The following is a 15,674-nucleotide window of genomic DNA, read 5'->3' on the forward strand; positions in this document are numbered from 1 at the left end:
GACCCGAAGTTCATGAGGGTTTCAATAATTGTTTGCACATGAGCACTTGTTTGCAATCTAGCTATGCTAAGCTTTCAGGTATTTTACAAGCACGTGGGCAAGTTGAATCAGGAGCCTGGATCATTTGGCCGCGATCTGAGACTCTTTTTCTCGAGGGAGAGACAGAAAGGGAGAAGCCTGAGATGAATCATATATAGCTTTTGTTTCTCTTTATAGCCACTTTCTCCCTAATAATTCTATAAGGAAGAGAGAATGGTTTTTTCACACCTGCTATTTCTCTTGTAGCTTCAACCTGTAGCAGGTTTCGATGGGTGGTATGAAAACAGGACAAAAAATTTCATTTGTTTTCTCAGTGTGGACATGTATATTCAGTGAAATGAAATGCAGTTCTTTGCAAATTGCAATAGTATCTTCATATCTGAATCTATGATTGGGTGTCACTTTTGGTTGCCTGTGCTAAAGCGTAATTAAATAAAGACACTGTAATGGTTCACTGCAGAATCTTCCGGTTGCCTGATACCCAATTGGCAATCTGAACCAATCATTGTTGCCATGTTGTTTTTATTTTCCGAGGAATTTTTTTCCTGCGATTTCTGTTTACAAGACAAGATTTGAGTGCAGAAGCTACACAGGTTTGCTCTATTCACAGGCATGACCTGGAGTCTGGACATACTACACATATTGCTTGTCTTGTGACTTTGTGAGTAGAACACAGGGTATATATGTGTCTGCTTGTTTTGTCCAGGTATGATCCGGCGAGATTTGGGTTTGTGTTTGGGCCCTTGCAGAAGAAGGAGCATGCTAGGAGTGGTTCATCAGGGAGACTTTGCGTCCATTAATAAACAGTACTGTAACAGGGAACATCTAGAACGAGCAAACTCTATTAACCACGATGTAGATTGGAGCCAAGTCTCCCATTTTCAGTTTCGTGATGTACGTCTGCTTCAAATCTGTCTACGCGCCCGTGCTGCCGACGCCTACGGCACTGATCTCCGCCATCTGTCTTGTTTCCTTTTGCTCTTGGGATTGCAGTCAAACAACTTAGTGACTTGGTGTTGAAAAACTTTGAAAGCTATACTGTTGGTGCCGATCACCCTCATATAATGAATCCGTTCTCAGAACTCTCCGGTTCCCTCATGGCAATGAATAAAGTTGTTATATAGGTATGTGCTCAATTGTTAGGCTGCTACTTTGATAAGTTTGTGGGAAGTTTCTCGACCTGAAGTTTATGTGGATTTCAATAATTGTTTGCAATCTCTCTATGCTAAGCTTTCAGGAATTTCAGAAGTGCACACGGGCAATTTGAATCAGGAGCTCTGGTCATGTGAAGAAATTTGGTCCGCCAGGCCATGTGCTGCGGTTTTAGATACTGTTTTCCTTGAGGGGTGGGAGTCAGCAAGGGAGAAACCCGAGATAAATTTTTCTTGTTTCTTCTCTTTGTAGCAAGTGTTAGTTATATTCAGCAAGAATGTATAGTGAAGAGAGAATGTTTCCCCCCCTTTAGCTTCTGTGCTACTTGATGTGAGAACACGTTTGAAGCAGTTTCACTAAGCAACAACAGTTATGTCCGGTGGTTGGTTGTTTCGCGGAAGCATAAACAAAGTCCATATATATAGATAAATGGTTCGCTGATATTGTTTTCACCTTGGTGGTCTCCTTTTTATATGAAACTGGATATGCTTTCACGTTTGGTTTGCTCGAAAATAGGCTATTCTGGAAGGGCATTCAGATGAACACAACAAGAGCTGTGTGCGGTGCGCTCACAACCTGAAGAGGTGTGTTGTTCGGCAGTTAACTTGCTGCTGGGCAAAGTTAGTTGGGTTGAATGCAGTAACTTGTTGCTGCTGGGCAAGTAGTAGCTGTAGTGTTTTAGTTGCAACGATATCCCGAAAGAGATTTGCAGATAAGAGCAAGTGGAGTGCTCAATACGGAGTACTTACTGATCTCCATCACCACCCGAGTCATTTCACATCTTGTGGCCTCTGGGAAATGCAGTTGCTGAAGTTTTTTATTTATTTTTTGTTTTTTTACGGGGAGCTGCTGCAGAAGTTGCAGACTCTGGCCGGTGAGTCTCAAGAGATCGTTTTTTTTTTTGAACGTGGGCTCGTTTCTTTTGAACGTGGGCTCGTGTGTCTACTCGGAATGTGCACTGGGCTTTGTGAAAGCCTACGGGTCAAGGCCCACGCACTCTACCAATTTCTCTTTCTTTGTAACCCATCGGCGGCAAGGCCCACACGAGTGTCACAAGGAGAAGGAGGGGAACGAAACAAGCCGGCCGCCCATGGCTTCGCCGCCGCCGCCTCCGCGGCCGTTCCCGACTCCTCCTCCGACGCCAATCCGTAAGCGCATCTCCGTCCAAGCTCCTTCTCTGCCCCGCCGGTCTCGTAGGCGTTTCGTTTATTGACTGGATCCGTTGGCGTGAAGCTGAGGAGGGTGTTCTACATGAGACCCTCTCAATTTCAGTTCAGTCTTCTTGTACCATACGTATGTGGGAAGGATGATTATGTTTTGTCAGGACTAGGGTAGGGCTTCGATACAAGTTTCAGAGGTTCAGACTCTGTTAGCCTAAATACGTTTCATTCAGAAATGGCAACACAACATGGTGTTTTTAGCATTCACTGGCCATTCTACATGCGGGTTGTATTCCTTCAATTCTCATCACAAGCAACAACGCAAGCATCTCTCAACAGACTCTGGCCGCTTCATGCCACCCTACATATCTCACTCACACTCTGTGTATTAGTACTTTTTACCTGCAAAGCTTATGCTCCAAAGGCAAGTAGTTCCTTGGGAGGCTAAAAAGTTTGTGTGTTATGTGTGCTCTGCAGAACAATAAGAGGAGAAAGCAAAAGCACCAAAGGGATAGGCAAACTGGTTTTGCATTCAGCTAGCTGCTGCTCCAGTTGGAGAAAATGACTAGTACAGTGCTGGGTTCACTTGCATTTCACTTCAGCAAAGCTTCTTTGAAGTGTCAACGGACATGCTTCTTTGAGGGGAAATACCCAATGGTTCCTGGGTACATATGTACCCTATATGGGGATTTATTTTTAATAGTTAAACAAAAATTTAAAATAGTTAAGAAACTATTTTTAGAATAAAGTTGACTTACTTACGCACTAGTATACACAATTTTCACAAAAAAGAAAAATATGTTGACTTCACAGCGAAAAAGACAAAATTTATTTGCTATTATAGGTCACTATTCACGCTATTTTGACCGGAAATTTGTCTTTTTTGAAAAGAAGTCAAAAGGATTTTTTTTTGGTGGATTTTATTTTTCACGAGTACAATAGAAGGTCAAGTTTATTTCCAAAATATTTTCAGGAATTTTTGACATTTTGTTGAATTACTAAATTTTTTTCCCATATAGGGTGCATATGTCCCCATAGACCAAAAGTTCCCCTCCTTCTTTGAGGTGCTAAGGACAGATGTCAGCTTGACTGCCCACCTTTGTCTCTAAAATCTCAGAATTGATTCGAGTTGTCACCCCGAAAATCATCCATCCCTAACCAATTATTGTCATGGATATGGATGAAATAAGTGAGAGTTGGCTGATTTGGTTGAGGTCTGCATATTGCATTGGTGCCCATCCAATTATTACTCGCACACTCACCGTTCACTAGAAATAACCACTCTGTTGATCAGGTACTGTGACAAGGTTCATGCACTTGTGCCATCAGGATCAGGGTTCAGGACAGCTGGAAAGAGTCGAGGGTGGGGATGAGCAACAGTTTGCATCTCATCACACCACGCGCACAAGCACTGATGATGCTTTAACTGGTAGCACCACCTTGGGCATCATCTCAGTACTAGTAGTATTTTCGTTGGATACTTGCTTAGAAACCACGAGGGGGCAGGAAATCTACACCAGGATAAAAGCAGAGAGACTGAGATGCATAGATTCAAATAGCCCGCGAAATAGCCGCAATAGCTGCCCGGGAGCCTCGCCGCTAAGCTATGGCTGTGGCCGCGAAAACCTCAACATATCCCTCTAAATGGCAGAAAAATCAGCAAAAACCTCTAGAAATCATCTCTCCCACCAGAAAATTTTCTGCTATTTGCCGCTATTGCCCGCTATGGCGGCCGCTATAGCTGCTGGGAGAGGCCGCCGCGAAATCGTTTCTCCCGCGATTTTAATCTATGCTGAGATGTGATATTAAGGTCAGAGCACCGCTGGAAATTGGCCAATTATGCATGGAACACATGCTGCACTTATGTCACTTTATCTTTTAATCATTCCTACATGATAAGTTTGCTACTGCACAGGGAAGTTCCTCTGGACACTATAAGTGTTTGTGTCATTTGTACTCTGCAGTCTGCAGAACAAAAGGAAAAACACACCAATGGAATAAGCAAACTGAGTTTGCATTGAACTTCCGCCCCATCTGAGAAAAATGACTAGTGGAGTGCTGAGTTTGCTTCAATTTAACTACAGTAAAAGAGCACGCGTCGGGAAACTGGTTCACTTCACAGCTGGGTTGTTGAGCTGAAGGATTGGTCATGAGCGCAGAGCGCCTCTGCTCTACCTTTCTTGCTCTTTCTTTCTTTCCATCTTTTGCGTTCTAGGAAGCAATTTTGAGATGCGTACTCACAGCGCATTCTAATCACACTTCATCCCCATATATATGTACCCTTCTTTTCCTTGTGTCGTCTGTTCAAGTTCAAAAGGATATATACTTCTTGCAAGGGAACGAGATTATTTCCATTTACCTTCTGATGCCCCTGTTTAGGCACTGTCTGCAACAGCAGTCTTGCCTGTCATGTATCATGCGCGTGGAACTATCGTACCATGAGGTGAAAAGATTTGGTAAGCTGTGTATCAAGCTCGATGGGGACAGCAAGTTATCTTTACTGTTGGGATGTGTCCCTTCCCTTGTTTGCTCCCAAAAGTGCTCCATGGATGCGAGTCCTTGTCCTCGAAACTGATAACCACAACAAATGTGATACACACCCTATCAAAAGTAGAGAAAAAAGAAAGAAAAAGGGAGATCCATGTGACATTAAGATCATCAGCGGTGATACACGCCCTATCAAAAGTAGAGAAAAAGAAAGCAAATGGAGATCTGATGTGACATTAAGATTATCAGCATCGCTGGAAAGGGCCAGACAGGGAACAAATGCCGCACTCTCCAGTGTGCTGCACGTAAAGGTGATGGGTCTTAGCACTAACTCACATCTTGATCACGCACTCAGAGAGAAAGATGATGCTTTATTAGGTAACCTTCAGCATCAGCTCACTGTTTCCATATTCCTTGTGATGATTACGCCCTTGCCTATTAGTTCCTTTCCTCTTTGTTTGCCAACTAAACGAGAATATGTATGCCTTGCTTCACCTCAGGAAAATAGAGCACGCTCGTGACATTTTCTGCCTTGCGTATTTGCCCCAACATAGCATCTGCTCATTTTTAACTTTTGCATAAGAAAATGTGTCAGCTACTTTTGCATAAGAAAATGTATCAGCTCACTGTTGCCAATGATGGATTAGCCCACTCCCGTTGATGGAGAGCATTTTCAAGCACTGCATGGCCGCTTTGAATCTTTCAAATAAATCACTGATTGAGGGGCATTTTTAAGCAACCTAATGACAAATTCCACAAAATTCTCGTGCATTTGCAGCTATGGAAAGATTCAAACTTGCTCCTGTGCAGGCTTAGATCGCAACTTGCAGAGAGCAGTGCCAGAACTCCGCAAGGAACGCCAAATTTGTTGTCGCGGCTATAGGGCCTTTATTTTTATCATGGACGCGTATGTTGTTAAACGGATTTTGTTCCCTTTGTGCTTTATCTCTGCTATGTACCGTAGTATAGGCTGGTTTTCCCAACATAATTTCAAGAAAGGGTTCCAGAGCTACCCAGAGTCCCAGACCAGGTTGTAATGATGCCCTTAACAAGATCTGAAGGCAAGTACTCCCTCCGTCCGGAAAAGCTTGTCCCAAGCTTGTCTCTCAAATGGATGTATCTAGCATTAACTTGGTGCTAGATACATTCATTTAAGGGACAAGTTTTTTGGACGGAGGGAGTATTAATTTGCTTGCTCTCCCAGCTTCACTAGCTGCGATTATTTTAGTTCATCCGACTGGGACGTCCTTCTGATTGGCTAGCCTTACTTTGTAGCTGCTTGCATCTATAAATACCACCCCTTAAGTATCTGTAGTTCTCCACGCATCTGCCATCCACGCCTCTCTCTCGGGACATCAACCTTCTCCGGCATTTCTCCGCTGCGTCTAGAGTTCTCGACTATCTTTCTTAGCTAGGCCTCCTCTGGTAGCAACACTTTGCAGTGCAGCCTGCTCTGACCCCGGCTCTCCTGGTAAGTTTACATGAGATTATTATCACTGAACACTGGAACCTCATACATTTACCAACCATTATTAGTTTACACTCTTGTTCTTATTTAATACGTATATGATATATGCCTTTTGGATTCCAGTTCAAAAAAGGTTATTTGTTCACAGTATTGATATATAGTTGCCCTTGCTAACAACTCTGGTGCATGCAGAACTATCGATATCGATAATTCCATCTTCTCTATGGAGACGGTTGGCATATCTGCAGCGAGCTGGGTGGTTGGCAAAGCACTGAGCCCACTGTCTGGTGGTGTGCTGGAGTTGTGGGCAGCCAGCACCAAGCTCGGGTATAACATCGAGAATCTAAAGCTGGAGCTGTTGCAGGCTCAGGCAATGTTGAACACTGCCGAGGGCAGGGAGATCCACAACCCCGCCCTGGCTGAGCTGCTAAACAAGCTGCGGCAGCTGGCCTATGGGGCCGACGATGTGCTGGACGCGATCGACTACTTCCGCATCCAGGATGAGCTCGATGGCACGTACCATGCTGCAGACGCGCATGCTGCTGGCTGTGTCCAGGACCTCGCCCTCCATGCTCGCCACATGACCAAAGCTTGTGGGAACAAACTCAAGTTTCCTGTGTGCACGCGTGCTACCAGGCGTCCCGATCCTGATGAGCAAGACGGCGATGGCAAACAAGGATGCCTCTCAGGTCTCCGCTTTTGTGGTGGTCGGCGTGAGGTTAACTCCTCACTACCGACACCCACCAAACAGCTGGGTGTCGATGAGGTTCATGGCAGATGCATGCCTAAGGCTGCCCACAATGTCGGTAAACACTTTTCTTTCTTCTCCTCCTTACCCTCTATCGACCATGATGCTCAGACCGAATTGGTGGAAAATCACCCCTTAGAAATACCAAAACTGAAGTTTGACAGGGTGGAAATGTCTAGAAAGATATTGAACATCATAGAGCAGTTGAAGCCTGTATGTGCTAAGGTCTCAACCATTCTTAATCTAGAGTTATTGAACTCTAGCCGCGCCTCTACCCAAGACATTGCCACGAACAGACCCAAAACTACCCCACAAATTATAGAACCTAAGTTATATGGAAGGGATAGCCACAAAAAGATTGTCCTCGATGAAATTGCTAATGGTCAATGTTGTGAACTCACTGTACTTCCAATTGTCGGCCCAGGAGGTATTGGAAAGACAACTTTCACACAACACGTATATGAACAAGCGAAGAGTCATTTCCAAGTCTCCATCTGGATTTGTGTCTCTTTCGATTTTAATGCGAATAGGTTGGCAAAAGATATCGTGAAAAATATCCCCAAAGTTGACAATGAAAAGAGTGATTGTAGTGACGAAGAGCTTATCGTGCAAAGGATAAAAGGAAAAAGGGTTTTACTTGTGTTAGATGATGTGTGGACACATCATGAGGATGAGTGGAAAAAATTGTTATCCTTATTCAAAACCGAGGGTGCAAAAGGTAGCATGGTTATAGTCACGACTCGAATACCCGAGGTAGCAAACACGGTTAAGACAACTAAATGCTCACTAGGATTGGAGCATCTATGTCCTAAAGATATTATGTCTTTCTTTGAAGATTGTGTATTTGGTGACCAAGAACCATGGATTGACCATCCAGAACTATCTGAAGTTGGGAGCAAAATAGTGGACAAGCTGAAGGGTTCCCCTCTTGCAGCAAAAACTGTTGGTAGATTATTAAGAAACAAACTTACATTAAACCTTTGGACAAGCGTTCTGGAAAGTAAAGAATGGGAATCACAAAACAATGACAATGATATTATGCCAGCTTTAAAACTCAGCTATGATCATCTTCCATTCCATCTACAACAATGTTTTTCTTTTTGTTCTTTATTTCCTGAAGATTATGAATTTGGTAGCGAAGAGTTGGTTCACTTGTGGATTGGACTGAATATTTTACATTCAAGTGACCATAAAAGAAAGCGAATTGAAGATGTTGGAATGTGCTATTTAAATGACTTGGTAACCCATGGATTTTTCAAAATGAATAAAAAGGAAGAACGTTCTTATTATGTTATCCATGACTTATTGCATGAGTTGGCAGTGAAGGTTTCATTGCATGAATGTCTTAGCATCTATAGTTCTAACGTAAGGTATATACAAATTCCCCCATCTGTGCGTCACTTGTCTATAATCACGGATAACAAAGATGTAAATGACAGAATGTCTTTTGAAGAATACGATAGAAATTTAAGTGCACTACATAAACGATTGAAAGTTGAACACCTGCGTACTTTAATGTTATTTGGCGAATACCATGGAAGCCTTGTCAAAACTATTGGTGGTTTATTTAGAGAAGCTACAGCCCTTCGCGTCATATTTTTGTCTGAAGCATCATATAATTTGGAGGACCTATTGCACAACTTTTCAAAACTTGTCCATCTTCGTTACCTAAGGATTAAGCCAGTGTATTACTTGGACGTGTGCTTACCAAGCGCGTTGTTTAGATTGTATCATTTAGAGGTCATTGATTTGCAAAGTGTGCAACATTACGTTAGTTCAACTAGACATATGAGCAACCTTGTAAAACTGCATCATTTTCTGGTGCCAGAAAAAAAACTTCAGTTTCAGTCTGACATTTATGGGGTGGGAAAACTAAAATTCCTCCAGGAATTAAGAGAATTTAGAGTGGGAAAGGAGAGTGATTGTTTTGAACTAAGTCAGCTCGGAACATTGACGGAGATTGGAGGATCACTTGGCATATATAATCTTGAAAATGTGCAGACAAAAGAGGAAGCAAATGAATCAAAACTCGCACAGAAGAACCACATAAGAGAACTCATACTAGAATGGGATGTGATGCGACCTAATGTGGATCCTGTAAATGGGATGTGATGCGACCTAATGTGGATCCTGTAAAAGAAGAAAATGTTCTTGGAAGCCTTGTACCACATGGCAATCTTCAAGAGCTATGCATTAGAGGGCACGGGGGCACTAATTCCCCATCATGGCTATATGAGAATCTCTCAGTTAAATGTTTGGAATCTCTTTGTCTGGATGGTGTATCTTGGAAAACTCTTCCACCTCTGGGAGAGATGTGGATGGTTAATGAGCTTGATGAAGAGTATCAGGGTTGTAGCCTCTCACCTCTAAGCTTCCATAATTTGAGAAGGCTACAATTAAGTAACATATCTAGGTTGAAAAAATGGGTTGGAAATGGCGCTTGTCCTTTCTTTTCTTACTTGGAAGTGCTCATAATTAGAGGATGTTCTGAACTTTTGGAGTTGCCATTTTCACATTCTACTTGCTATGAAGCACGAATGGAGGAGAAAATGGGTTGGTTTCCTAGGCTACGGGAGATGGTCATTGTCGACTGCCCGAAACTAGCATCAGTGCCTTCTATCCCTTGGCGGACTAGTACGTGTTGTGCTGAGATAGTAAGAGCAGGATCAGGTTTTGAAAAGCTGGTTTACCACAAAAGGTACGAATCAAAACTAAGCTTGGAAATTGAGGGAAAGGGTGATCAATATGATGGGTTGTGGAGTGGGTTGAATTTCTCTAATCTAACTGATCTAGAGGAGTTGTACGTGAACAGAGTCCCTCCCCTGCCGCTGGATAACCTCCGAGTGCTAGCATCTCTAAAGAAGATCGTGATAGAGGGTGCCAGCAGTTTCTTGTTATCGGTTGGAGATGCTACTGCTAGGCATGGCGTATACCGGTTTCCAGTTGAAGAACTCAGGATCAGTAACTGTGATACGAAAGGAAAAGAATTGACATTGCTGCTCTCTTTTCTTCCGAACCTATCAAAGTTGGATATGAATAGGTGTGAGAATATAACTGGGTTGGGTGTGGTAGAGCATGCAGAAACTGTTTCTGGAGAGCAGCAGCAACAGACAAGAGACGATGAGGAAATAATAACAGCGTCAGCAGCAGGAGTACTTCTATTGCCTCCCCAGCTACAGGAATTGCGGATTTCAGATTGCCCAAAGGTGAGCTTATTATTCTCCAATCCACTGCACGACAACGACCAGCACGCCACAACAGAAGCAGGGCTCCAACGTCTCCGCTCCCTTAGCCACTTGGATGTGAGTGGCTGCCCCGAGCTCCTCTCCTCCTATTCATCCTTATCCTCCTCTGTTTTCCCTTTTCCAACCTGCTTGCAAGTCCTCTGCCTACGGAGCGTGAAGCACATGGAGACGCTGCAAGCCCTCTCAAACCTCACCTCTCTCACCGAATTATACTTGTATGCATGGGAGCAGGGTTTAAGAGATGAGGGCTTATGGACTCTCCTCGCCCACGGCCGCCTCACACGATTAACCCTCTATACTCGCTCCAACTTCTTCGCCAGATCCAATCCCTCATGGCCACATGACAAAGAGGGGTATTCCCGTTCCTCCAAGCCCTTGGTTCTGAATACGAAATACAACACAGGAGTCCTTGCTGCGCCCATCTGTAGCCTCCTCTCTTCCACCCTCACAGTACTATTCCTCTTATTCGGCCACGAGGTGGAATGCTTGACAAAGGAGCAAGAGGAGGCCCTTCAGCTCCTCACCTGCCTCCAGGACCTCCGACTTTTTGGGGGATACAAGCTGCAGCACCTCCCTGCAGGGCTACACAAGCTTATCAACCTCAGGGAATTAAGGGTCATATGGTGTTCGGCCATCCTGTCGTTGCCCAGCCTTCCGAGCTCTCTGCGGGAATTAAAGATGGAGTGTTGCGGTGCCATCAAGTCTCTGTCGAACGGCCTCCCGAGTTCTTTGGAAATATTGAATATCTGCCGCTGTGATGCCATCAAGTCGCTGCCCAAGGACAGCCTTCCAAGTTCAATGCGAGAGTTAGATGTCCATCTTGGCAACAGCAAGGAGCTAAAAAGGGACTGCCGCAAGTTTATAGGAACCATCCCAATTGTGAGAACTTGACCAATCCAAGGTGCGTAACAAACAATCAGTTCCCTAGCTTTTTCCTAAATTCGTACATCGAAGCCATTTTCTTTTGTTCCATTTGGTTCACCGCAGTTGCTGCTATTCTATCTTATAATTTTTTTAATATATATATACTTTCCAGGGTTCTTCTTCAACCTGCATATTCTGTTAGCCTCCTACAGTTCTCTCTGTATAATTACGAGCAAGGCTCCCACTTGCCAGTGCAAGCATGATGATCTCAGTTTTCTCCCATCCTGCATGCAAAGCTGGTCAGTACATGCATAATTAATCATCATGTACAGTTGTATTTCCAGTCCACTATTTATTAAACGGAAGTACATGGCTTGCTTCTCTGCGTTTTGTTGTTTCGATTTTGTGGGACACTTTTCTCTTCATGTATTGTTATGGAACTGCTGAGTTGTAGATCCCAACTTGGAAAAATACTCCTTGTTTTGTATACCTCCACTGTTTATGTTGTTATTGCAAAACTCTGAACTGTGTGTGTGTGTTTCGATATACTTTGCAGTGAGCAGGTTGGGCCATGGAGTTGTCAATTCTTCCATCTTTGTAAAATTCTCTGCGTTGATACAAGGTTCCTTCATCATCAAAGCCTTGAGTGGCATCTCCTTATGAGCATGAATTGATAATTAATTAATTATGGTAAGTGTATGTAATATCACAGTTTACTCTTCATAAAAGTCTTGCTTCTCCGTAATATCGCGCATCAAGTCAATTTTGTTCTCTTTTGGTTACATCATTACTGTATATCTGATGTCTGAGCAAAATGATTATTCTATTTACTATGCAGGGATCCATCTAGGAGTTTTAGCCTTGTAAAATTATCTCCATGCACACACAGGTGGCACTTCAGGGTCTTGTGTGGTATTTCGTCCTATATGAAAAGTCCATAAATCTGGTTAGTGTGCACAAATCCAATCTGTTCTATCGTATAGCTAATACCATTTCAAAGTTTCTTTATCTCCCTCCCTGGAGGAAATTTTATTTTATTTTTGTGCAGGAGTCTTTATGCTAATTCTGGTTGGATTATAGATACTTTCCGTTTACATTTTGGTCATCTCTCATGATGACTTGATGGTGTGCTCGGCTTATTCGGCTGTGAGGGTTAACATATCACCATCACCATGGCATAATGGTGGAAGAAATGAGATCCGGTGACTTTCTACTGAAATTAAGCTCTGCATTTTTTTTAATTCGGTTGTACACCGATGCAGATAGAAGGTGTTCTTGCGTTCGTCGTAATTTGTGTTGCTTAACGGAATTTAATGAATACAGGAACTTTACAGTAATACCCCTTGTCGTATGATATCAGTGCTTGTGTGCAGCCAATCAGATCTCTGGTCGTTATTAATTGGTATGGCCAATGTTCTCCTTTTGCATCTCTATAGAAGTGTAAAAGATAACTTGTGTATCATTTTTTAAGTTTTAAGATGTTAGACTGAAATATGGTTATTGGGTTCTTGATAGATGTGGCATGCGGCACAACTTTGGAAATCAACAATGGAGTAGGCACATGTTTGTGAAGTTGTAACACTTTTGTACCCACAGAAGGTCAGCAACCCCTTGCTGAAATTCATGATCAATTTAGCTATGCTAGATTGTATTGCAATGTGCAATTGTCAAACACTTACTGCCTCATGAGACCTAGGCTAGAGGAATTGATACTTTCTGGATAAGTTGGTACTCTAGCTTTTGAGCACGCTCATAATCTCTGAATTCATTGCCATTCTGAATTAAATAACACAAGAGAGTTTTCAGCTGATACATATAGTCGTAAAGGTAGAGAACACTTGTTACTAGGTGATTGATGAACATTGATTGAACAAAAAGACTCGAGCTTGCTAATTTTTATTCATAGAACCTCCTGAGTTAAGTATGGTGAAGGTGATTTTATTCTCTTCTTGATCTGTAGTATTTTTTCTATCTCACCAATGCCAAAAGCAGAGCAGATTTCATGAGCCTTGATTATTGCAATCTGAATATTTAGTGTGTATTGTTAAGTTCGATGTTCCTCTAGTCTGAAGTCTTTGAAAGCCAGTCATTCCTTTGCCGTAACTTTATGTTTGCTTGCCTCTTCAACACTCGGCATTGCATTCCTTCATCAGGATATCACAAAATCTCAGAAATTAAACCATTTCTGTCATTTGTTCACACCATACCTACCTATATAGCGCATCACTCACTATTCCATAGTAGTTGATTATTCCATAAGCACAGTCATCAAAGTTTGAGAAGACTCAAAAGCGTTTTATTATCAACGCTGCAAAATTCATTATTATGAAGATTCAAGAGCTATATTCATCAGCAGTGGCCTCTCTCTCACATACTGAAAAAACAAGAAGAGAGGAGCACCATTTCAAAAGATTAAAGGGTTCATTTTCAAGCAGGACGGAATAGCCAGCAGTGCTTCCATTTTCATGTGCTACATATGCAATATCGATAACAGGAACATCACTCGCATCCTGGGATCACCTTACATTGCATTGGCCTCTCAAATAATTTCCTTGGTGTGAGTCCGTTTCCTCCCACATGCCTTGGACCCTACAATTTTTTCCAATGACTGGAATGTGAAGACTTCTTTTTATGCTGAGTTGAACTCTTATTTAGCTTTACAATCTAGATTTCAGATTTGCTCATTCTTTGAATTACCCAACCAAGCTCCAGATAAGCTTTCCAGAAATATAAAGTAGATAGAACACTTCGGCCACTGGCCAGTGAGGACTATAATTATGTGATGAGAGTAATTCCGGATCATGACGAGGTAATTTCGCTAGATACCTGCTCTTGGAAGGTTCACAAAGGAATAAAATTGTTGGCTGCTCTTGTCTTCCTTTGTTCTTGACATTGAAGTCAAACCTCCTAGTTACCTGTGTTCAAAACTTGATCGCTATATTGTTGATGCTGTTCACTCTCATAAAATGGAACCCATTCCGTACTGGCAATGAATAGGAGTTGTTATTTAAGCTTGTGCTCAATTGTTAGCCTGCTACTTTAATATGTTTGCAGTAAGTGCCTCGACCCAAAGTTTACGAGGATTACAGTAATTGTTTGCACGTGAGCACTTGTTTGCAATCTCGCTAGGCTAAGCTTTCAGGTATTTCACAAGCATGTGGGCAAGTTGAATCAGGAGCCTAAGTCCTCTGACGTGCCATTTGCCGCAATCTGAGACCTTTCTTTCTCGAGGGAAGAATAGGAAAGGGAGAAGGCTAAGATGAATCATAGCTTTTGTTTCTCTTTGAAGCCACTTGCTTCCTAACAATGTTATAAGGAAGAGAAAATGGGGTTTCCCCGATTGTTATTTCCCTTCTAGCTTCAGTCTGTAGTAGGCTGTCGATGAATGGTACAAAAACATGCGGACTCTTTCATCTGTTCTTTAAGTGTGGACATCAACATTCAGTGTAATGTGCAATATCTTCATATATGAATCTATGCTTGCATGTCACAGTGGTTACCTGTGCTAAAATAATAATGCGCCTGTTATTGTTCACTTCAAAAACTTGGCCTTTCTTGTTCGCTTTTGCTATCCAATTGCCTCTCAAGAATTGTGTCGGTGTATGTTGCATTATTCATCCTGTTTTCTCTGAGTCTCAGAAACCGATCGTCCGATTTAATTTTAGCAGCACAAGGAAGGAGAAGATGATTTTTGAATGTATAACCAATTGGTATGTCAGTATGTGTTTTGACTTGCAATGGATTATGATGGAGCTCTCCATAAGAGATTCTTATCCAGGGCGTTCTCTTCCTCTGAAGTTAAAAGTGGAGAGTTTTGGGGCATTGATCTCTATCATCTGCAGCATTTCACATATCTGTCACCTGAAGTTTATGGAGTTGTTGCTACATTGGGGTAATTATTTTTGACTTGACGTAGATTCTTAATCATGCCAACATTTTTTTTACCGTATTATTACTTTTTTCTAGATATGTCTCTGCAATTGGTAAAGCAAACATGAAGAAGTTGCATAAGCTACGAGGGTTGTTCAAGCCATCATCTATTTCCTATTTGTGTGTCCTCCATTTTTTAAGAACAGTGTGTCCTCCTTTCCCGGCACAAAAAGAACCGGTGTGTCCTCCTATGTGTCGCTCACAGTCACATAGTCGACACAACGGTGATTTCCATCATGGGCCAGCCCAGTAGACGCCTTTCCAGGCGCTCCTTTTTTCGGTTTATATAGGTTCGCTATGGACCTCTGGCTCATCATTCGGTTTTTTGTTTAACATAAAACAAGATTTTTTTTTGTGAAAACAAATATAAATACTCTTTAAAATCAACTGAACATATATTTTTCAAAAGTGTGTGCGGGGTGGATGGAAGATCCACCGATAAAGATTGTTGATACTCTTGTAAAAGATAATATGGTGATTACTTTGAAATAAAGAGTACTTTGATGTAAAAAAAGTGAACATATATTTTCAGAAGTGTGTGAACATTATTTTATATTACATGGTATTTTCAAAAATATGCC

The 15,674-nt window shown here is 42.2% G+C and overlaps 2 protein-coding genes across 5 annotated transcripts; both read left to right on the forward strand.

The window, feature by feature from the left end:
• The first annotated feature begins 6,169 nt into the window (after positions 1 to 6,169).
• LOC119356557 (putative disease resistance protein RGA4) lies at positions 6,170 to 8,423 on the forward strand. Its single transcript, XM_037623528.1, has 3 exons — positions 6,170 to 6,309; positions 6,499 to 8,227; positions 8,259 to 8,423. Exons 2-3 carry the CDS (start codon positions 6,530 to 6,532, stop codon positions 8,283 to 8,285), a joined length of 1,725 nt encoding a protein of 574 aa, XP_037479425.1. The 5' UTR covers positions 6,170 to 6,309; positions 6,499 to 6,529; the 3' UTR covers positions 8,286 to 8,423.
• Positions 8,424 to 9,131: 708 nt separating this feature from the next.
• Positions 9,132 to 14,653, forward strand: LOC119356556. Of its 4 annotated transcripts, none has more exons than XM_037623525.1 (7): positions 9,132 to 11,200; positions 11,336 to 11,462; positions 11,720 to 11,853; positions 12,002 to 12,109; positions 12,212 to 12,365; positions 12,487 to 12,565; positions 12,679 to 14,653. In XM_037623525.1, the coding sequence occupies exon 1, from the start codon at positions 9,166 to 9,168 to the stop codon at positions 11,188 to 11,190; it is 2,025 nt and encodes a 674-aa protein (XP_037479422.1). In that variant the 5' UTR covers positions 9,132 to 9,165; the 3' UTR covers positions 11,191 to 11,200; positions 11,336 to 11,462; positions 11,720 to 11,853; positions 12,002 to 12,109; positions 12,212 to 12,365; positions 12,487 to 12,565; positions 12,679 to 14,653. The 4 variants fall into 4 exon arrangements, with proteins under 4 accessions (XP_037479422.1, XP_037479423.1, XP_037479424.1 ...); XM_037623526.1 differs by having other exon boundaries at positions 12,244 to 12,365; XM_037623527.1 differs by having other exon boundaries at positions 9,132 to 9,752; positions 9,867 to 11,200; positions 12,002 to 12,365.
• Positions 14,654 to 15,674: the final 1,021 nt, after the last annotated feature.

This window comes from Triticum dicoccoides, chromosome 2A (assembly GCF_002162155.2).
Source record: "Triticum dicoccoides isolate Atlit2015 ecotype Zavitan chromosome 2A, WEW_v2.0, whole genome shotgun sequence".
NCBI classification, from domain to species: domain Eukaryota; kingdom Viridiplantae; phylum Streptophyta; class Magnoliopsida; order Poales; family Poaceae; genus Triticum; species Triticum dicoccoides.

Coding starts and splice junctions, on each gene's coding strand:
- LOC119356557 (XM_037623528.1), top strand. CDS start 6,530: ATGGAGACGGTTGGCATATCTGCAGCGAGCTGGGTGGTTGGCAAAGCA. Junction 8,228..8,258: donor TGTGGATTGGACTGAATATT/TTACATTCAAGT, acceptor AAAGAAAGCGAA/TTGAAGATGTTGGAATGTGC.
- LOC119356556 (XM_037623524.1), top strand. CDS start 9,166: ATGCGACCTAATGTGGATCCTGTAAAAGAAGAAAATGTTCTTGGAAGC.